The 23118-nt window shown below is 44.1% G+C and overlaps 1 protein-coding gene across 1 annotated transcript in view; it reads left to right on the forward strand.

Annotated features, from left to right (window-relative positions):
• Window positions 1-19602, forward strand: part of LOC118836372 (CD177 antigen-like) — a 39977-nt gene extending 20375 nt beyond the window's left edge. Inside the window, exons 5-7 of the mRNA XM_036743684.1 lie at window positions 18078-18254; window positions 18848-18979; window positions 19319-19602. Coding sequence (XP_036599579.1) covers window positions 18078-18254; window positions 18848-18979; window positions 19319-19602 — 593 coding nt within the window. The remainder of the gene's footprint in view (window positions 1-18077; window positions 18255-18847; window positions 18980-19318) is intronic.
• Window positions 19603-23118: the final 3516 nt, after the last annotated feature.

Here is a 23118-nt window from a genome sequence, read left to right on the forward strand (position 1 = left end):
CAGGGCTGACAAAGATGCTTCTGTGAGGCTAAGGCTTGGGGCCTATACTGATCCCTAGTGCTAGGATAGACACCCATCTGGGTCAGAGGGCACCATGGATGGGCTTTCTTGGGGACTTCCCTGTGAGTCTGAAGGAGAAGGAGACTTGGCTCCCTTCCCCAGCAGCAGGGCCAGGTAGAGGATTTTCTTTCCCCCTTGGCACCTGGGAGGGGGGTGTTACTGCTTCTGGGGGGACTGGGAGGAGACGGTCATGATGACGACCAGGGGTCATCTAGAGTCATGACTAGAAGAGCAGCCAGGATTAGGCTTCACCACCATCTTTCTTCCATGGGTCCATCCATTGATTCCCTCTGTGACTTCTCTCTCTAGGTTCTCCCCATGTGTTTTCTCCAGTTTCTCTCAGTGTGTTCTCACCCAGTCCATGAAGAATGCTTATCCTACCACACACAGTTATGTGCACTTGCTAAAACATCACCTTGTCCATCAGCCTATCTCAAACAGAGTGCCCATGGACAATGAATCAGGCCCAGCATTGACCAGAAGGAGGAGGGCAGGAATGGCCTGCTTTGGGGATGTTACAATGCTCACCAAATAACCTCCACCTTTTCCCTGAAACAAAGGCCCATCTTTTCAAAACTGGTACTCTTCCAGTGACCTTACAAGGCTATGAGATATGGGACATGACAGCCTTCACCAAACTGAAGTTGGGGATGCCCACAAACGACCACAGAGGGGTGCACGGAGAGAGTGAGCAGGTAATGACATATTTAGAAAGGGATCCAACTGGGGAAATGGTGGGATGGACATCAGCCAAGAAAAGTGATACCAGCCACAAATGTGGGCTGGTCATATGACCATGCCCTCCATTGGTAACCAAGCGATGGATGTTGAGGGAACTCAGGGAATGTCTCAAGTATGAAGAAAGTAGGGAAGAGTTCTCCAAATGGACGTGAGCACACAGAAAAGGGTGGGTTGGTTACATTTGGTATCATTAGAAGTGGCCAGTCAGTCGATCAGCAAACATTTGTTAAGTACCAGAAACTCACTGGCCGTGTCATCTGGGAAAGTCACTTGACCTCTCTGTGCCTCAGTTTTCTCATCTCTAAAACAGGGATAATACTAGTACATATGTCCCGATATTGTTTTGTGGCATAGTCTATTTCAATTTGGGTGACTTAGCTACATACCATTTTATATCATTTTTGTAATTTCAATAAGACACAGAGCCTGAACTAATTAACCAGAAGAGTCTGGACCAAACAGTCTCTTTGTTCTCTGAGTGAGCTCAGAGATGCCTCTTCTTATGTCAACACACTCAGACAGAGCTTTCCTTCCTCTGTCCGTGGCCATTAAGGGTGAAAACCTTGACTCCAGACACTATCTTGAATTATGTGACTTTTCCGTATCTTAATATTTTATGGGCATATATGATGTTATGGAGTGTTAATGGCAAATTAAGCACAGAGATCCTGGGTTGTAATTTCAGTTGACACTTTGTCAACTATCTTACTTATTGTATTTACAATCTATTCCATTAAGGAAAATCCTTGTCTTGTATCATTATTAACATACATGGGGGTCACAAAAGTAATGTAATGCAGGCTGCTGTGTTGGGACCAAAAAATGTATTTAAGTTTCCTCATTTCTTTATTTGGAGAGTCAGACTTAGTATGGCCCCCATGCATGCATGTATCTACTAAGTTTAAAGGGAATGAATACATAAATGTACAAGTAATATGAATTTTTCTATCACCTAGCCTGTTGTTTACTTCAACCAACTTTCAGGTTTAACACTACTAATTTCCTGAGACAGTAAAAATGTGTTGAAATATTTCAAACTAGCTTTATTTCTGCTTGTGTGCTAGTAGGTGAAAATCACCTTCTACTAGAAAATATACATCTAGCATGTCTCAGGAAGTGGAGAGTTATGTGCTGTTTGCCCTTAATCTTAACCCTCTCTGTAAACTTCCAAAAATCCACTAAGATGTTTTGACAGTTACAAAAATCTTTAAACCATAATTTAGAAATTTATAGTTGGGATATTACATTTCAGTTACAATTTTTAGTCTCTAATAGTTGATAATGCTATAAATATCTACAAACGAAAAGAAAAAAAAAGATTTCCTTCCTTTTCTTGTTTGTCCTTATCTTTATGAACTCCCACCTAGTCAGGGTCGTAAAGGCAGAGAGACAGAAAGAATCTTGCAGTTTTCCTCCTTATCTCCCACTGGAACTCAGAAAGTCAATGAGAATAAATCCCTGTTAAACATTACAAGTAACTGGGTAAGCTAGTTTGGGTACAAAACTTTCTTAGACCTTCCCAACCATCTAAGCTCCCTTTCTGCACTGCCTTGTGGAAGATTTATGGGTGACAAGGTGTTCCTCTTCAAAGTTCTCCAAGGTAAACAAGACTTTGTGCACGGTAGAAGTTGTTATTGCTTGTCCTTCATTCTTGAAGAGGATCATGACATCAGGGAGGTGATTCTATTGTAGTCTAGGGATGCTGGGAACTCCAAAATGCAAGGGTGTAGGCCTTGGGTTTGCCTCAAAAGAATTCAACCACTCAGACCTTCCAAAGTAATGAGTTTATTAATCATGCAAGTGCAAGTGGGCCAGACTTCTAGTGAGTTTACACACTTGATGGGGAGGAGACTGATATTTTTATAGGGAAAAAGACTGGGGGGAAGATTTGGATGGGGTCTAGGAGTGGCAAGAAACCTGGGGGTGATTTGGAGGTAACAGAGAATGGGGGTTTGAATAGGATTAAGGAGTGGGAAGGAATCTAATTTAAGTAATGAAGGTGGACTGCTGTGGGCCAAATTCCTTGGGCAGAGGCACCAGGTGATTTGGGCCATTGAAATACATGAAAAAATTGCTTGCATGTGGTGGTGCCTTCTGTAACAGCCTTCATGGACCAACTGAGCCACAAGTTAGGGACTTTTCATTAAGTTTTGGATTTGGAAAATACTTTTTTTCTATCCCTATTGCCCCAGAAAGTCAAGAACAGTTTGCCTTTTCAGGGGAAGGGTGACAGTGGATATTTCAAGTGTTATCCCAAGGCTATTTGCACAGCCCCACTTTGTGTCATGGCCTGGTGGCCCCAGACTTGGCTGCCCCTATCTTGGTGGCTCATCTACATGAGAAAGGATGGGCAGTCAATCAAGACAAGGTCCAAGGGCCTGGCTTATGTGTCAGATTCTTGGGTGTTGTTTGGCAGAAGATTATGCCTTCTGCAGTTATTGATAAGATACAATCCTACCCCACCCCTACAACTGCAAAGCAATTACAGGAATTTTTAGGTTTATTGGGATATTGGAGAGTGTTCCTTCCTGAGTGGAACAAGTGAAGACCTCTCATAAAAAGGACAAATTGAATAAGTAGGAAATAAGGAAGATGGTAAGGCCTCTCATGAAATCTAATCTTCAGCTTTCTACTTAAGTTTTTCTGTAAGACAAGTTAGTGACTGTGGGAAGACAAGTTAGTAACCATAGGATCCCCCGAGAATAAAAATAGGACACAGGATGTGATCCTGTGTATTTACCCAAGGGCACGGGGCTCCTGAAAGAGAAATGGATGAAAAGCTGGAAAGCCAGGTGCAATGTAGCCGTGCAAGACCTGGTCAGAAAGGCCAGTTAGGTATAAGAATGATGGGAGACAAATGTAAGGGTGCTGGGAGATATCCATCACAGATGTAAGGGTGATGGAAGGCATCTGTTGTAGAAGCAAGGGTGGTGGGAAAGGCTAGTTTGCCACTGATGTGAAGATGAGGTAACCAACAACTGCCTTCTGCTTGTTACAGATAAACAAACCATTTGTTCATTGTCATTGTCACTGAGGTAGATTTATCACTTAAGATGTAAGAATGGTGTATCACCTGCTTGTCAAAAATAACCATACCATTTGTTCTTTGCCATTGTCACCGGGGTAGATTTATCACATCCACATTGTATCCTGAAAGCTTGTGTCTTTAAGCTGAGAGGAAAGAGGTTGGGAGGGGGAATTGTGGTTAGGGACCTATAAAAACACCTGAATTTTCTGTGTCCATTGTGCTCTGACCCTGAGAGGACCCTAGGTGCTCTTGGTGCCTGAGTTGCCCTTTCCCGTGGGATCGTAATAAAATTTCCTTTCTACTTTCTACCTGAGATGAGTCTGATTTCAACTAGTCATCTGTGCCACACATCCCTCACTTAGCTTAGATCCTGAAGCTCCTGTATGGTGTGACACACAAAGGTGTTCAGTGGGACTGGGATGTGGAGTGTACCCAAGCCTTTAGTACTGCCAAGATGGCCATTATGGTGTACAGGCTACAAGTGTCTTTTATCCTTCATGTGCTTGTAAATTGGAAGTTCACATAACCCCAGAGGGAAATGGTTGCCGATTTTGGCAAAAAATGCAGAGAACCCGGCAAGCAATACAGTTCTGGTCACAGTTATGGAAGGGATCAGAGTTGTGATGTTCTTTGATTCAAAAGCAGTCAAGTGCTGGGTACCACACCTTCTTGCAACAGAACCTATCACAGAAGGGGCAACGGTTACAGTGTGCACCACTTACTCCATAGCTGGTGCATGATTGGACTCAAAAGCCAAGAAGTGGCATAGCACAGACCCCAACCTTGGCTCAGTGAGATTACCACCTCCAGCAGTGAAGCTGAATGTCCACCAGTCTGCGGAGCCCTGAGCTTTAGGCAGTTTTGGGATCTGTTACCTATCTGTCTGATAAGGCAGAGGAGGCTATTGATTTGAGTGTGTTGGAAAGCCCCTATAAAGAGGGCAAGGGACCTACATTCCCTACCACCTGGTACATGGCTGGGTCCATCAGGGGGCATTCCCTGAAGTAGAGAGCTGTGGCCTTCCACCCAGAGACTGAAACTACATGGATGGAGGTGGGAGAAGGGCAAAACAGTCAGTGGGCTGAGTTACAAGCCGTGTGGCTTGCAGGGACCCATGAGAAAGGCCCTTTAACTATATATACTGACAGTTGGGCAGTATTCTGTGGCCTAACAATATGTATAACTCCCAATGGTTAGTGAGCCATTGGCCATTGTGGGGCATGGACATGTGGAAAGACTTGTGGTCTATAGGCTAGCAGAAGGTGATAACCATGTATCATGCAACTGGGCATGATCCCCTGGCTTCACTAGGGAATGATGAGGCACTAATATGGTGGCCTGAAGATGTCCTAGCCTCAGATGTAGCACGATGGTTGCATTGTAGATTGCAACATGTGGGGTCCCATGCCATGTGGAAGATTGTTAAGCAATGGGGCTTGCCCCTGACTTAGGAAGAAATTGTTGTGGCTAAACGTGATGGTGTGGCCTGTTCTAAACAGGACCCCCAGTGCATACTGCAGGTGGATGGTGCCGGGACATGGGGAATCTGACCCCTGGCAAGATGGCAAATTGAGTATATTGGGCCACTCCCACTTTCACAAGGCTATCAGTGTGTTTTAACATGTTGATGTGGCTACTGGACTGTTAATGGGATTTTTTGTCTGGAATGGAGATGGCTAAATTAGCTTCTGTTAACAACTCACCCCACCCTGTACTGGGACTTACAGGAAGCTCTCCACACCCAAGAGAATCATTCCCTGCTGGAATGGGTGATGGCAGCTACTCAGGCAGCTTGGTCAAATCAGAATTTGCCTTTGGCTCCTAGCTGATGGCAGAGTTATGCTGGCCTACAGCAGGTGATAGAGTTATCAGTTTATGCAACTCATAGCCTAAAGCCCCATCTCTCTATTGTCCAACTGTATAGAAATCCAATACAAAAAAACATAATTAACATGGAGGCAATGTGACATAGTAATCAGAGGGATGGCCTTAGGATTAGGAAGAACTGCTATCAAGTCCTTCTGTTGACCCCTACTAGATGTTTGATCATGGATCACCTAACCACTCAGACCTAGATCTATGGACAACTATCTAAGATTATAAGCTATAGGTATGGTTTTGATGGGCATTGGTGGAGCAGTTTCCACAATGGGAGTCTCCTACACTAAAGAAATCATGTCTGGATAATCAAAATAATGGTAAGGGTGATTATACGAAATAACATAAGTAACAAGAAAAGGAATCTGGTAGTAAAAGCATAGTCTTGTAACCCTTTGGGTATAGTCCCAAATTGCTAATGGCTGCCCTCACATTTGTTAGAACTGAACAGGCTGCCTTAGCTATACTGTGAGTTTGTTTTGGGGAAGACCCCAGCAGGGGGTCAGAGAGGTTTTGGGATGTTGAGGCTCCATGTTGTGATATTCCGTATTGGACGTTTTGGGTTCCTTGCTGTTATGATGATTGGATCAGTTCACAAATCCACTAACAATGCATTAAGTTTTCCCATGTCCCATCCAACATCCAACATTTTCCTTTTTTGTCATATTAGCCAATCTGATAGGTGTGAGGTGGTGCCTCAGAGTTGTTTTAATTTACATTTCTGTAATCAGTAGTGATTTAGAGCATTTTCCCTCATAACTATAGATAACTTTGTTTTCTTCATCTGAAATCTACCTGTTTTGACCATTTTGACCATTTAACAATTGGGGAATGACTTGTATTCTGATAAATTTGACTCAGTTCTCTATATATTTGAGAAATGAGCCCTTTATCAGAGATACTCACTGCAAAAAAAAATTTTCCCCAATTTTCTGCTTTCCTTATAATTCTGGTCGTTTTGGTTTTGTTTATGCAAAAAATTTTTAATTTTATATAATCAAAATTATCTATTTTATATTTTATAATGCTCCCTACATCTTCTTTGGTCATAAATTCTTCCCTTATCCATAAATCTGACAGATAAACTATTTCAGGCTCTCTTAATTTGCTTGTGGTATCACTGTTCATGTATAAATCATGTACCCATTTTGATCCTTTTTTTGACCAGTTTTCCCAACAATTCTGTCAAATTTTTGTTCCTAAAACTTGCATCTTTGGGTTTATCATATATTGGATTACTATAGCTATTTACTGTAATGTAATTTGTGCCTAACCTATTCCAGCGATCCACTATTCTATTTCTTAGCCAGCACCAGATTGTTTTGATAATTACCACTTTTGAATACAGTGTGAGATCTGGTTCAGCTAGACCACTTTCTTTTGCATTTTTTTCCATTGATTCCCTAGCGATCCTTGAGCTTTTGTTCTTCCAGATGAATCTTGCCATTTTTTTTAGCCCTATAAAATAATCTTTTGATAGTTTGACTGGTGTGGCACTGAATAAATAGATTAATTTAGGTAGAATTGTCATTTTTCTTATAACTCAGCCTACCCATGAGCAAGTAATATTTTTGCCACTGTTTGGATCTAACTTTATTTGTGTGAAAAGTATTTTATAGCTTTGTTCATATAGTTTCTCAGTTTATCTTGGCAGATAGACTCCCAAGTATTTTATAATGTCTACAGTTATTTTAAATAGAATTTCTCTTTCTATCTCTGGCTGCTGGACTTTGTTGTTAATATATAGAAATGTAAATGATTTATGTAGATTTATTTTGTATCTTGCAACTTTGCTAAAGTTGTTAATATTCAAGTACTTTTTTTGTTAATTCTCGAAGATTTTCTCAGTATGACATCATATCATCTATGACATCATATCATCTGCAAAGAATGATAGTTTCATTTCCTTGTTGCTTATTCTAATTCCTTTCATTTCCTTTTCTTCTCTTATTGCTATAGCTAACATTTCCAGTACAATATTACATAATAGAGGCAATGATGGACATCCTTGCTTCACCCTTGATTGTACTGGGAAGACTTCTAGCTTATCCCCATTACAGATAGTGCTTGCCGATGGGTCTGGATAAGTATTACTTACCGTTTTAAGCCTGGTAAGCTCCATTTCTTCCTATGCCCTCTAGTGTTTTTAATAGGAATGAGTGCTATGTTTTGTCAGAGGCTTTTCCTGCATCTACTGAGATAATCATACGATTTCTGTTGGTTTTATTATTGCTATGGCCCATTATGCTGATGATTTCCCTAATACTGAACCAGCCCTGCATTCCTGGCATAAATGCCACCTCGTCATAGTGTATGATCCTTGTGATATATTGCTGTAATCTACTTGCTAGTATTTTATTAAGATTTTTGCATCAATATTCATGAGGGAAATTGGTCTATAATTTTCTCTGATTTGGCTTTTCCTGATTTAGGTATCAGCACCATATTTGTGTCATAAAAGGAATTTGGTAGCATTCCTTCACCTATTTTTCCAAACAGTTTATATAGCATTGAGATTGATTGTTCTTTAAATGTTTGGTAGAACTTGCTTGTGAATCCATCTGGTCCTGGGGATTTTTTCTTAGAAAGTTCATTGATGGCTTCTTCGATTTCTTTTTCTGAGATTCGGTTAAGTATTTTATTTCTTCTGTTAATCTGTGTAGCTTATATTTTTGTAGATATTCATCCATTTCACTTAGATTGTCAAATTTTTTGGTGTACAATTGGGCAAAATTGCTCCTGACAATTGTCTCAATTTCCTCTTTATTGATGATGAATTCACTTCTTTTGATACTAGTAATTTGGTTTTATTGTTTCCTTTTTTCAATCAAACTAATCAATGCTTTATCTATTTTATTGTTTTTTTTTTATAAAACCAGCTTGTTTTGTTTATTAATTCAGTGATTTTCTTACTTTCAATTTTATTAATTTCTTCTTTGATTTTCAAGATTTCTAATTTGGTGTTTAATTGGGGATTATTCATTTGTTCTTCTTATAGTTTTTTTTAGTTGCACACCCAATTTATCGATTTTGCTTTTTCTCTATCTTACTTATGTAAACATTTAGAGATACACATTTTCCCATACGTGCTGCTTTGGCTGCATCACATGAAGTTCAGGATGTTGTCTCATTATTGTCATTTTAAAAAATGAAATTATCTAATGAAATTATCACCTGTTTCTACGATTTGTTCTTTGACCCACTTATTTTTCGGGATTAGATTATTTAATTTCCAATCAATTTTTAATCTCTCTTTCCACTGTCGATTATTGAATGTAATTTTTATGCATTATGATCTTAAAAGGATTCATGAATTGATGCTGTGTGAAGTGAGCAAAAGCAGGAGAACATTGCACACAGCAACAGCAACAGTGTTCTATGATCAACTTTGATAGACTTAGTTCGTCTGAACAATACAATGATCCAAGACAACTCCATAAGACTCATGATGGAAAATGTTGGGCACATCCAGAGGAAGAACTAGGGAGTCTGAATGCAGACTGAAGCACACTTTTTCACTTTGGGGGGGGTTTGGTTTTTGTGGCTTTTCCCTTTTGTTCTGTTCCTTTTTTCACAACATGACTAATGTGGAAATATGTTCCCATGATTCCACACATGTAACCTGTATCAGATTGCCTGCCATCTTGAGGGGTGGGAAGGGGGAGAGGTAGAGAGGGAGAAAAATTTGGAACTCAAAATCTTATTAAAATGAGTGTTGAAAACTATCTTTATGTGTAATTGGAAAAAAATGAAATACTATTTACAAAAAGAAAAGAAAAAACCAGGGTCTCTCTACCAGCAGGCCCTGGGGGAGGACTCTTATTACTGGTCTGCCCCAGGGATGCGGTGCTGATACTGGGTTGCTATGGAAACAAGATCTCTCTGCTGGCAGGAGGGGCTTCAATACAGGTCAGCAATGAGGTCAAGGCCTTGTTGGTGAACTGCCCCAGGTTTGGGGCCTTGCTGTAGGCTCCTTGCTGTGAGGCTCGCTGCTGCTGCTCCTCAACCTTGATCCCCTCCCACTTCTGGGCTGGTTACCTGCTTCCCTGATCCTGGACCACTTCTGAGCTAGTTTTTCAGTTGTTTTGAAGGGAAATTTGGGTTCTTCAGAGAATCCAGAGGGTTCCTCCCTCCATCTGCCATCTTGGCACACTGGAAGAACCCAAAATACATTTATTTAAAGTCTGGCCTCATACACCTACTGAATGTGTAACCCCCAGGCAATTCACTTAACTCTATTTGCCTCAGTTTCCTCATCTGTTGTTGTTTCATTTCTGAAAGTAGCTGGAGAAGGAAATAGAAACCACTCCAGTATCTCTGCCAAGAAAACCCCCAATGGGGTCGTGAAGAGTTGGACATGACTGAAAACGACTGAACAACAACAGAATAGGCCCCCCCAAAAAAGAGGTTTAAAAATATTATGGCACAGAAAACAAAAATGAAAAAAATTTTGAAAGCTATTGAACTAATAATCTCACCTAATTTAAAAAAAAAACTAAATCAATCAAATTAACAAAATCTAAAACGAAAAGAGGGAATTCACAACAAATGGAGAAGCTAAGAATATTGTCAGGTACCCAATCATTTGGCAACAAAACTGAAAACTCAAAGGAAGTGGATCACTAGCTACAAAAATATGTATGAGGGAGGTGTTAGGGAATTTTCCCATTATTTGACAACTAGGTGTGAAGAAGTTCCTCCATCAATCTGATGAGATATATAAGACACTAGATAAAAGCAACTAATGTCACATAGGCAACAGCTATCCATCAGTTGGCTAAAGGATTAGCCCTGCCACTGTTGGCCTTCAAATGCAAGAGTGAGCAGTGTGCAATCAGTAATCCCTGGCAGTTAAAAAAAGAGCCAGCTACGGAAGAAAAAACCCAGCTCTGGAGAAGAAAGCTCTCTGCCTTTTCCTTTGTAACTCTTCCAGAGTGCAGTAGAGAAGGCAAAGAGTTTTCCTCTCTTTTCCCCCATCACTGGCAACAGCAAAGCAACTTGTCCAGTAGGAGATGCTGGGTCCAATAGAGAGCAGACCCAGAGAGGCCAGCAGAGATACTTTCTTTTGGGGGGAGCTTTGTGAGGAGACCACAAAAAGAGAAAAGACATTGGGACTCTTTGGTCCCTGATGTGGGAGTTATCTTGGCCTTCTGTGTTCCCTACTAATGTGCTTCTCTCCCTGTGAACCCTGTGTACATTCTGGCCACTTATATTATGTGTATTTGGGTAAGAGTAGAACCCAAATTAATGGGGGAAAGGGATGCTATGTAGCTACTGTTCTTACTATGTCATTCCAATAAATGTCTACTTCCAGTTAATTTTGTCCTCAGGCTGATTCTTGAAGTTAAACACATTTATGGGGGCTCATAAGTTATGGTTTTAGAAGACCCATAGGCTATCCTGAACCTAGGATAACTGTCTCTGGCATTTGGCAAGGGCAGATTTGAGGGGATAGCTCAGAATGAGTATTACAGATAGAATACCTAAATTTCCTAAACAGGATATAGATAACTAAAATATAACAATCTCAGAAAGAAATGAACAAGACATACATCAGAAATTTAAAACTTTTTTGTGGGTCAGAGACCTTTTAGGAAGTCTAATGTAGTCTATGGACCTCTTCTCAAACTAATTTTTTTAACATATAAAATAAAATACATAGGCTTGTAAAGGATATCAGTTATATTAAAATGTAGTTATCAAAATATTTATTAAAAACAAGTTCATGTACCCAGTTTAAAAACTCTTGATATATATGAATTTCCATAAGAAAAGATTCTCAGTCCGCAAGAATTTACAAATAAATTCTATCAAATATTAAAGAATAAACAATCCTATGTTATATCAACTCTTTCTGTGAGACAAATATGATATTGTTTCTCAAACCCAGAGGGGATAAAGCAGAGAAAGAGAACTACAGATCACTAATAAATTTTGATGCAAAATTGTTACATAAATTTCTGGCAAAGAGATTATGCTGATAGATTTCCAAAGTTATTTAACATGTGAAATTTATTTTATGCCAGAATTCAAAAATATTTCAATATTAGTAAAAATTATTAGCATACTAAGTCATATTAATAACAAAACAAATATGATTATAGCATGATACAGAAAAAGCCTTTGACAAGTCCTAATTTGTGTTTGTTTGTTTATTTTTAAGAAAGAAGCAAGGATATGAAAATCCCTTTATAATCCAAAGAATTTTCCTTAAACCAAGAATTAGCTTTGTTAGTGTAGACTCCTTCTAAAACCATTTTGAGCCCCCAAGATCTGAGAAAGGCCTAAAATCTCGATTGGTCAATCAGGAGAGTCATTGTGGCCCACTCTGAGCTTAATCTACCATAATGCTTTGCAATTTTTTGGCATTACAGACATGCCTTGCTCTCTGAGTGAACTCAAAATGCCCCTTCTGTGTCAACACCACAAGGCTAACCAGAGCATTCTTCTGTTAATGACTACCAAGGACAAGGCATCATGACCAGGCACTACATTAAATAATGGGACTTGTCTTATCTGAAGTATTTGGACATATACTATGTTGCGTCATGTTAATGATAAAGGAAACACAGATATCCTGGGATTGTAATTTCAATTGACACTTTGTCAATTGTCTTGTCTCATTGTATTTACAACCTATTCATTTAAGAAATTCCTTTTCCATATCATGTTTAACCATATAGAGACCATAGTTCTGGCTGACATAGGCATCCTGAGCCAGTAAGGGAGGGAGGGGTAAGAAGGAATTGCCCTGAAGATATAAGGTCTGCTTTGTCTGTCCATCTTTGAGTTTGTTGTCTCAAGATGAGCTCCCATGCATATCTCTATATGCATATTCTGTAAGCTTTGAGAGAAATAAACATTCATATTCAGACTAATTTTGTTTGTCTTTCTATGAAGGAACTTAGCAGTGGTTGACATTTGTAATGGAGATACACATAAAAGGCATTGAGGGGCTCAGTGCAGACAACAAGGAGTAGATTTGCATCTCTTTGCTGCAAAGTAATAGTTTCCTTAGTGTGGGGTCCCAATGGGGAAAAGCTATAAGATACAGTAATAAATGAAAAGCCATAAAAACTTCAATTTGTGAAAGGTGGGAGCCTGAACATGGTGACCTGTTAAAAATAACTTAGATAGTGAATCATAACTTAGACACTGAGTCATAACTTAAGATGGTCAATGAAAGCCATAACAAGAATATTGTGTCCCCTATGTGACCAGTATGCGATCAATAGACAAAGTTCTATTTGGGCATAACATGAGCTACAAGTCTAAGCTTATTATTAAGCAGAAACCCCAAATTTCCAATGATCAATAGTGATACACTCCTAGTTCCTCTTCCCTTTGTCTGTTTCTATAATTACCATGGGGATTTGGGGAGTTCTTGTGAAGGGATCCACCACTGGTCTGGCCACCACCCCAGACCACTGATTATCTGAACTCTTGGCAGGAATCCATCACTCTGGCCCCCAAGAGAAGTAACCCAATTGATTAAACTACTACCTATACTCAATCTGGAACTCTTTGGCCTCTGCTTTTGGTATCAAAAGAATACCTCGTGGTTATGGGAGAGGTACAGGGTTCTCCAGCCAGGGGGAATTCCAGACCTTACGCCTTAGAAAACAACATGGTTGTTGTGAGGATCAAATGAGGTCACTTTTGTAAAGTGCTTGCCACAGTGTCTGGCACATAGTAGGTGCTTAATGAATAAATGCTTGTTTCTTTCCAGTGAACATGCAAAAGATATTCAGGATAAATAGGAGGTTATTTCCTGGAAGGTAAAGGTGGGTGTGCCGTCAGACTCAGAGTTCAGTTTTGGCTTTAGTTCCCATTCTGCGATCCTATTATTCTGTTTTCCTCCACAGGGCACTTAAATCAATATAATCTCAAGGGAATTGCTCTAAGGTGGGGTCAAGAAAAGCAACAGTACAAAGTAACAGTCAGAGGCAGGCAGAGACAGAAGCCCTAGGTCAGCCAATTCAAGAGCACCATCTGAGTGGTGTGCTGCTACTACTCTGTGTCCTGGGAACCACCTGGACCTTGACTGGTATGTGAGAGGATGGTGGCCCGGGTGGGGGAATCAGGATTCTTGGAACCCTGGGGAGTATGTGGATTGGAAGTTCACCACACCCATGGGTTCTCCTCTCCTATCTCTCTTCCCTGGGAGGTTAGACAGCATCTCAGTGGGTTTTAGGTTGCTTTATTGAGCCCATGCTCAATTCAAGAGACACAGAAACCCTTTGAAGGATTGGGGATGGTATCTGTCAAGACCCTCACAATTTTCATCCAGGTCTCCTGAACCTGGGGAGTAAGATCAGAGCTGCCATTGGCAGAGCAGAAGGAGAACTGGGCTGGGGTTCCAGAGGCTTGAGTCCTGGTCACAGGTCTCTCCAGAACGTACTGCATAGCCCTGGATACTTCCCCTCTGGGCCAAAGATGCCCATCTGTAAAACTGGACTAGATTCTAGAGTCACAGATTTGGAGCTAGAGGGAGCTTCAGAAATAATCTAATCAGACTGCCTCATTTTAAAGATGAGCAAAATGAGGCCCAGAGAGATTAGGACACTTGCCCAAGGTCACACAACCTGTTGCCAAAGCTGAGATCTGAAACCCATCACTCTGACTTCAAAGCCAATGGATTGTCCATTGAATGCAACCCCCATACCACTAAAGTGCCTCCTGGTCCCCATTCTCCTTCTGTATTCTGACAGTCTTTGTTCTAAGGTCCCTCCCAGCTCTGACATGCCATATTCTAAGGTCTTTCCACATCTCTGACACTATGTAGTAAGGTTACCTTAAGCTGAGATATTCTATCTTTCAAGATTCCTTCTAGCTTTGTTTATACCTCTGACATTCAATATTCTAAGGCCCCTCCCAGCTCTGATATTCTCTATTCTAAAACCAATCCCAGCACTGACATGCTGTGTTCTAAGGTCTTTTCACAACTTTGACACTCTGTGTAATAAGGTTACCTTAAGCTCAGACATTCTGTGTTTCAAGATTCCTTCTAGCTTTGATTCATACCTCTGACATCCCATATTCTAAGGCCCCTCCCAACTCTGACATCCCACATTCTAAGGTTCTTCCTAGTTATGGCATCCTGTGTTCTAAGCTCTCTTCTACTTCTCTCATTCTAGGTTCTAGGTCTAAGATCCTTTGCAGTTCTAACATTGTCTCACCAGGTCATAGCACAATTCCCAGTGATTCTTGCAGGAGCTTACCCACTTGGGGTTCACAGCTCCTCAGTGATGCTGCTTTGGGTGAGGAAGCTCTCGTCACCCTTGGCCATGTTCCTTCCCTACATTTCAGATCCAGCTGATGTTACCCACCCCACCCCCACCCTCGTTACTTCCTTATGACATCTGCCCATCAGCTCCTTTCCCAAATGCTCTTGCCTGGCCTCTCCGCTCAAAATCCAGGACATGGTTAAAAGGCCATTGGGGAAGGGGGAGATAGATGTTTGTGCCATGGCAGGAGGGAAAGGGAGATGGAGGCAAAGAGAAAGAACTAGAGGATAAGAGAAACTCATTGTCTTTCATCCCAAACTTGTGACAAATTTCCCTACTCTTCTCCAGTGTCCCTGTCCCCTAGGCTCACACTTCTGCTGGCATCCTCAGCTCCTCCCTCTCTCTCATTCAGCTGCCAGGGCCTGTCATTTCTACCTTGAAATACCCTTCTCTCCTCACAATGATCCATGCCTTCATCACCTTGTGCCTAGATTATCGATCCTCTGGTGAACAGGGGGGTGCCCCCACCTGTCTCTGGCCTCTGCCCACTCCAGTCCAACCCCTATTCAGCCACCAAAAGAATTTTCCTAAAGCACAGGTCAGATCATGTCACCCCCTGCTCAGTAAACTCCAGTGGCTCCTTATGGCCTCCAGGGGCAAAGACAACACCCTCTGTTTGGCTTTTCAAGTTCTTCACAACCTGGCCCCCTCCTCGCTTTCCACACTTCTCACACCTGACTCTCCTCCACATGCTGCAGTCCACTGGCTGGGCTCCTGGCTGTTCCTCACACAAAACGCCCCAGAGCTGGCATTTTCACTCTGTCCCCTACATGTGGAAGGCTCTACCTCCTCCCTTCTGCCTCTAGGCTCCTTTGGCATTCTGTAAGACTCAGCTGACATACCACCTTTTGTGATAAGGTTTTCCTGGTCCCTCAGCCCCTTATCCCTTCCCTCTGAGATCACTTTCCATTTACCATATATGGATCTTACTGGTGTCTGGATCCTCCACACACACTTTGGAGACAGCTGGTGGTACAGTAGATAGTGCTGGGCTTGGAGTCAGGAAGACCTGAGTTCAAATCCAACCTCAGACACTTACTAGCTGTGTGAACCCTCTGTCTCCTCGACTATCAAGTGGGGATAATAGTAGCACCCACTTCTCAGGTTGGTTGTGAAGGTGGAATGAGAGAATCTTTGTACAAAGTACTTAGTACAGTCCTTCACTCCCTTCCCATCTTTCTTTGTATACTAAGCACAGGTCTTGGTGCTAATAGGTAACTGATAAAATTCTCTGCCTCTAAATCATTATTCTTTTAAGTCAACCTAGGGAAGGAGAGAGCATTGGGAAAAACGAGGAGAAAGCACGGGGCCAGAAGGAGGGCTAGGCAGGAAGAAGGTTATGATAAAGATGGGGGGGTCAAAGTCAATGTCAAGCTGTGCAACTTCTCTCCCCTCCCCCACCCCGGGCTGTCTTCATAGAAGATAGATGATTCACATTCTGATCTGAGGCTAGTCTGGAGCAGAGATGTCCTCACCTGATGAGGAAACTAAGGAGCAGGGACCCTGATAGATTCCCCTGAGGAGGCAGAATCTAGGGAATGGGAGGCCCTGAGTCTCTGGGGAGTGGCTGGGTACCTGGGTCTCTGAGGACTGTGGGGGTTGGAGGATGAAATTTCCCTAAGGAACCAGAATACTGGCTCCTAAGGTGCTCTACACTGGCATGCCTTTCCTTTGACTCAATGGTTAAGTTATTTTGAATTCTCTTTCCCTACCCTGAGGTGGAAGTTTGCTGAGCAGAGGGACATAAGAAGAGAAGTTGAATCGCTTGGAAGGTGACAGAAATAAGCTTCAGCTCCCAACCAGACCAAGGCTCAAAGACCATGAGACTCCAGCTGCTGTTCTGGCTCCTTGGAGCAACCCTCGAGCTTCCCTGTATGTTGTGGGGGTCACTGGTCCCCCAGGTCCTCTGGCAAAGACCTGGAGCCAAAACTGCAGCACCTTGGAAGGGGGAGAAGGATGGATTCTGGAGAGTGGGGTCATCGATGTTGGGCCGGAAAGAAGAGGGGGGCTAGATCTCTTGGTGCCTAAAAGTATAGAGCTGTAGATCCTGGCACGTGGTTTAGTTTGTTTGGGAGGCAAGAACTGGTAAATCAGGACTCCTTGACTCCAGATAGGATGGAGGCTGGGGATCTCAATGCCTCAGTCCTTCAGGGAGAGGTAGGAGGGAGAAGGAGGAGGGAGGGATTCAGGAGCAGGAGTCTGGATGCCTGGAGAGTGAAGAGGATCCTCAGAGTCCTCTTCAGGACAGCCACTAGGGGATGCTGGCCCCTGATTGGTAGGACAGGGCAGCACAGTCTTGCCCCAGATAGTCACCTAGTGCAAAGTGCCCAGGGTTTGAATTCAGAGGGACAGGCTTTGAATCTTGGCTCAGCCACTCATTCCCCGTGTGACCTCCATTTCCTCATCTGTGAAGTGGGGATAACAGTGGTCCAAACTCAGGGTTGGTGTGAGAAAATCCACATCAGAGCAGTCCAGAAATGGAAGTGGCTGGTATTTCCCACAGAGCCACCTCCTCCTGGCTAATGCCAGGATTTCCCTCAGGAGAGCATCCAGGGGGTCAGCCTGGGGTGGGAGATAATGGCTAGAGGACCTGGATCCTCAAAGGGAAAGAGACACTGGTGCTGAGATAGGCCCTTCCTCTTCCAGGCACTGGGGCCTTGGATTGTTATAGGGGGACGCAGTTGAGCATTGGACAAAACATAAGAGAGCAACCACGAGACCTACTAACTACAACCATCACAACCTGTCAGGTCGGGGAGGTGTGTCAGGAGACTGTGCTGTTCATAGAGTCAGGTGAGGGGCTCCTGACTCCATCCCCTTCCAAGACTGTAGAGACACAGGCATTCTAGATGCCCTGAGTCATAGCTCCTCAGGGACCTATACATCTTATTCCCTAGCCTCTAACCTCCTAAGGGACCCGGTAGTGCTGACCTCTAGCCTCCAACCTCTCAGCATTTCGAGAGTCCCCAATCCTTTGTCCCCTCTCTTCTCAGGGGTCCACACATCCTGATCCCCCAGTCCTCACCCAGCATGGGGTCCTAGGTTCCCTGATCCCCCAGTTCTCAGCCTCTCTCTACCTTCAGGGACCAGAGGCATCATTTTGAGCACTAAGGGGTGCACAGCAGATGGGATCACTTCCTCTGGCCCCAGCACAATTGCGTCTCCAGGGGTGACTATCATCTCCTACACCAAAGTCTGCTCTTCTGACCTGTGTAATGACATCAACAGCACGGCTTCCATCCTGAGTCCAGCTCCTTCAGGTAACCCAGGACCTGAGGGAGGGGAGCCAATCACGAAAGAGAGGCCTCAGGGGCCCTGACTCTGGTCCTCTGTAAATTTGGGCCATTTCTGAGGCCTCTGGCCTCAGTTTCACCATATAGGAAATGATAGTATTAAACTGGATGATTACTAAGATTTTTTCTGGCTCATGTGTTCCATATTGCCCGTCCTAAGGACCTCCCAGCCTCAACATTCCAAAGGTCCTCCCAACTCTGATATTCCCTGTTCTAAGGTCCCTCCCAGCCCTGACATCCCCTGTTCTACAGCATTCTAAGTGCTTCCCATTCATTCTACAGCATTACTCAATCCTCACAACCACAAGCCTATGAACAAAGATTTTTATTCCCATCTTAGAGCTGTTGTTGCTCAGGGAGGAGAAGGAGTCACACAGATCAGTCCAGAACAGACCCAAGATAAGAAAGTAGATCCTGAGGTCTTTCCATCACAACCACCATGAAGATGAGGAACCAGAAAGTTGCAGAGAGAGACAGAGACAGAGACAGAGGGAGCAGGGGGGAACCATGGGGGCCCCTGATCCCCTGACAAGCCCCTGACCCTCTTCCTCCCCAAACAGCTGCCCCTTCCCCTGATGGTCTGCAGTGTCCAACGTGTGTGGCCTTGGGATCCTCCTGTTCAAGCACCTCTCCTTCCCTGTGCCCAGAGGGCACCTCCCGTTGTTACCAGGGACAGCTGCAGCTCAATGGAGGTGAGGGCCAGACCTGGCGCCTTCTGGAGCTGGGGCTGGGGGATTAGAACACCTGGGACCCTGAAAGAACAGGGGCCAGGGGATCAAGAGGGCTGGGAGATTGAGCTGTAAGCTGTTAAATTAGGAAGCCTGGGTTCATGGGGAGGAGGTGGAAACTGGTGGATCTGGACTCCAGGTCCCTGAGAGTAGTAACTGGGGATCTGGACTCCTGTGTCCCTGGGGGTGTAACTGGGGATCTGGACTCCTGGGTTCATGGGAAGCCAGTGGGAACTGGGGGATCTGGAGTCCTGGGTCCCCAGTTCTAGGGTGACAGTTCTTTCTGTGTCTCTCTGGGACCAGGAGGGATTACGACTAACTTGGGCATTCAGGGCTGTGCCCCCGAAGCCATCACAGGCTGCCATCTACTTGGAAATACCCAGGCTTTTGGGCCCATTTCTGTGACTGAGGAGTGCGAAGAGCAATCTGAGGGCGAAGGGCAATCTGAGGGCGAAGGGCAATCTGAGGGCGAAGGGCAATCTGAGGACACGGGCAACTCTAACAGCGTTTCTACTACCACAGTGCAAGCCTGGGGACTCGGAGCTGGATTGTTCCTGGCCCTGTGGAGTGCCTCCCCCCAACTCTGAGGGCCTCTGGCCCTTCTTTGACCCATTAAGATCTGGAGAACACCCTGACCCATTTGGCTATGAGAATGAGCTTAAACACAAATGGCTCCTCACTCCCAGTTTCCCCACCCCATACACTTGTGCCTTCACTCTGGAAGGGGCTTGGCAGGAAGCATGTGGAAGTATTCATTGAGATTCGAAAATACAATCTGCTCTACCCACCTGGGGCCTCAGTCTGTGTATGGCATGATGGGGAAGGAGAAAGCAAAGACCATCCCCCTCCTCCCCTTCTTCCCCCACTCCCTGACACTGCTTTTGTGCCAGCCCAGCTCCTGACAGACCAGTGACCTCTGCATGGGCTCTCCTCATAGAATGGCACCAGCTTAATGAACAGAGAGCTGGGAGATCTTTGGACAAGCTGACCTCTCACCCATCCTGGATGTGAGACCCTGGACAACTGACTTCCTCTTGGCCCCTAATGCTGACCTGCATTGGTTTATAGGATTGGAGCCATTTAATCTGAACCATGGAGGTTTCAGATGAGGAAACTGAGGCCTGGAAAAGTTAGGTGATGCCCCAAGGTCTCACTGGAGCTCTGCATTAGAAGTGGGATTTAAGCATAGCTCCTTTGCCCTGAAAGCCAGGAATTCTTCCCCTGCAGAGGAAATTTCCTCATGGAGACTTCCCCATCCAGATTATATCACAGTAAGAAAAAAAAAAAGATTGCTCAATGAGCCAACTTCCCCCTTGCTCTAGAGAACACCCAACTACCTGAAGTGGGCTTGTCCCGGATCTCTCCCCTACCCTCAATGGTCTCATCCTCACAGTGACCCACCCCTCCTCAGTAGTGTTCTCCCCACCATGCCTTCCCCCCCACCTCTCCTTAGTGGTCTCATCCTCACACAGATACGCCCACCTCTCCTAAGTGGTTTTCTCAATCTCAAAGTAACACCCCCCTTCCTCAGTGCTCCCATCCTCAACATGCCCCCCTCTTCTCCTCAGTGGTCCCATCCTCACAAGGACACTCCCCTCTCCTCAGTGGTCTCAACCTCACAGTGATACTCCTCCTCCCCTCAGTGGTCTCCTCAATCTCACAGTGCCCCCCACCTCTCCTCAGTGGTCTCATCTTCTCCGTGCCCCTCCCTCCTCAGTAGTCTCATCCTCACAGTGACACCTCCCTCTCCTCACTGGTCTCATCCTCACTGTGCCCCCGATTTCTCCTCAGTGGTCTAATCCTCACAGTAATACTCCCCTATCCTCAGTGGTCTCATCCTCCCAGTGATACCTCCTCTCCTCAGTGGTCTCTTCTTCATGGTAACACCCCCCAAAACCTCCTCAGTGGTCTCATCCTCACCATTTCCCTGCCCCCATCTCTCTTCAGTGGTCCCATCCTCACAGTGTCCCCCCTCTTCCCACTAGGATCCTCAAGCCTGTGATCCCACATAGTAGAGGGTAGAAAAGATACCTGCAGATAACTTCAATACACAACATTAAAGTATTCAACAAAAATTCATGAAACACCTGCTATGGGCACAACACTGTGCCAGGTGCTGGGGATACAAAGAAAAACAACTGCATCCCTGACCTCAGGGAGCTTCAGCTCTACTGGGGGGAATGGAACAGGTCCTGCCCTCTGTAAGTGCTTCATGGAGCATTTGGCCCCGGCTAACTCTTGGATAAAGATTGAGATTCTGTGAAGAAAAGAAGGAGAAAGAGCATTCTAAACATGAGACAATTTAGATGAAAGTGCAAAGACATGGATTGTCAAGTTCAGGGTCAGGTTTGTATGATTTCACTGGCATGGGAAGTCTCAGGTGAGGAAGCTCCCTAATCCACTGCAGGGTGGCACCTTCTCTGTCAGCTTGTCATCTGAGCAAGCACTTCCTAGACCACTGAGCAGGAAAACGGCCTGTGTCAGTTTACACAGCCAGGGTGTGTCCCAGGGAGGTCCTCAACCCAGGTCTTCAGGACTTAAAAGCCAGCACTCCACCCACTATGGCCCATCAGACCAATATGAGCTGGGAATGCACGACCACAGGTGGGGAACAAATAGTCGGTGTGAACATCTGGAGTGGAGATGTTTCTGAATTTTGCATCTCATCTATCTTCTGCCTTGGTGAGAGAGCTCAGTGGCTTCTTTGATGCACACATGACATGTTGGGCAGTCCAAGTCTCATGAACAATACTAAAGTTCTTCAGAGAGACCTTGAGAGTATCCTTGTATCACTCAACAAATGTGCTCTCCTCTTGAAGCTTTGTCTTTCCCTCAGTCTGCTGGCCTTCACTTTGACCTGCCTCCTTCTTGATAACATGGAATCTCTGATCACCCTTCCCAGGACTGTTTGCACTTTTACTCACTAGTTGTGTCAGGGATGCAGGGACACTCCTTATTCCTAGATGGAAATGTTGAGGTTAAGATGGAGTCCAGGAACCCTAATACCAGAGTTCCCAGACAAGGTCATGGGGGGGGTACCCCATCAAGGACCAAAGTACTGGAGACAGTCAGGGCCATCTGGAATGAATTCACAATCTCAAGCATTCTTTAAGTCAAGGTGGCAAAAATTTATTATTCTATTCCGTGGCCAAGAGTTCTTAGGGAATCTGCAACCTTACAGTGGTACAGGTAAAGTTTATATAGGTTAAAATTTAGTAAGACATGTGCTAAATATGTTAATTAGATGATTCAGAGTGGGATTAGGGAATGGTTAAGGAGTGGTCAGCTCTTAAAAGAACATTCACTTTTGTATCTACTGTGCAGCTATCTCACCCAGAATTCACTGGGAAATAGCCCAAAGCGGGGCTACATGGAGGTGTGGTTTTAGGCCTGAAACATCACTAAGTCAACCAACAGTCAGGGCTGACTGGGAAATACCCAGGCTGCTTCCATTAATGGCTTGTTAGACAAGATAAATGTAAGGGAGCATACATATGTCTAGGTATAGCATGCATATGATAGGCCAGTGAGTAGCAAATATCTCTATGACCTGGTACACAGCCACTTCAGTCAGTACACAGCTGATTCATACTAATAAATCCTATAGGTACAGGTGAACACTGTATCAGGAAGAGAGATAAGTGTTTTGCTAGGGCATGCTGTCCTGTTTTCCTAGAGAGAAACTTCTAGGGACAGTGTTTTGAGGCTAGGGAGAGATGAGATTTTGGAACTGGATGCGATTTTGGAACTGGGGTCCAAGGACAGGCACCCAAACACCCCATCGTTGCCCCTTAAACAGATGGGACACAAATTCATTTGGGATAAGGGACAAAGGTCTCAGCTACTGAAACTGCTTCATGCTAAGAAAAGACATAGAGCTGTCCCTGCCTCCCAGGGTCCCTCACTCAAGGTGTCAGGTACCTAGCTAGTGTCCAGAAGTTGGCCGATGGCAGGTCCAGGGAGTGATGGGTCATGGCCTTGAACAGGGGTTTGTACCCAGCCTGAGCTGTCACATGCAAGTGGAGGGCAGTAAGCCTATAAGAGACAAATCTGACAAGGAGATTAAACAAACAAGGACCAAAAAGGAGTAAGAGGAAAATGAC

Source organism: Trichosurus vulpecula, chromosome 2, assembly GCF_011100635.1.
Source record: "Trichosurus vulpecula isolate mTriVul1 chromosome 2, mTriVul1.pri, whole genome shotgun sequence".
Classification (NCBI taxonomy): domain Eukaryota; kingdom Metazoa; phylum Chordata; class Mammalia; order Diprotodontia; family Phalangeridae; genus Trichosurus; species Trichosurus vulpecula.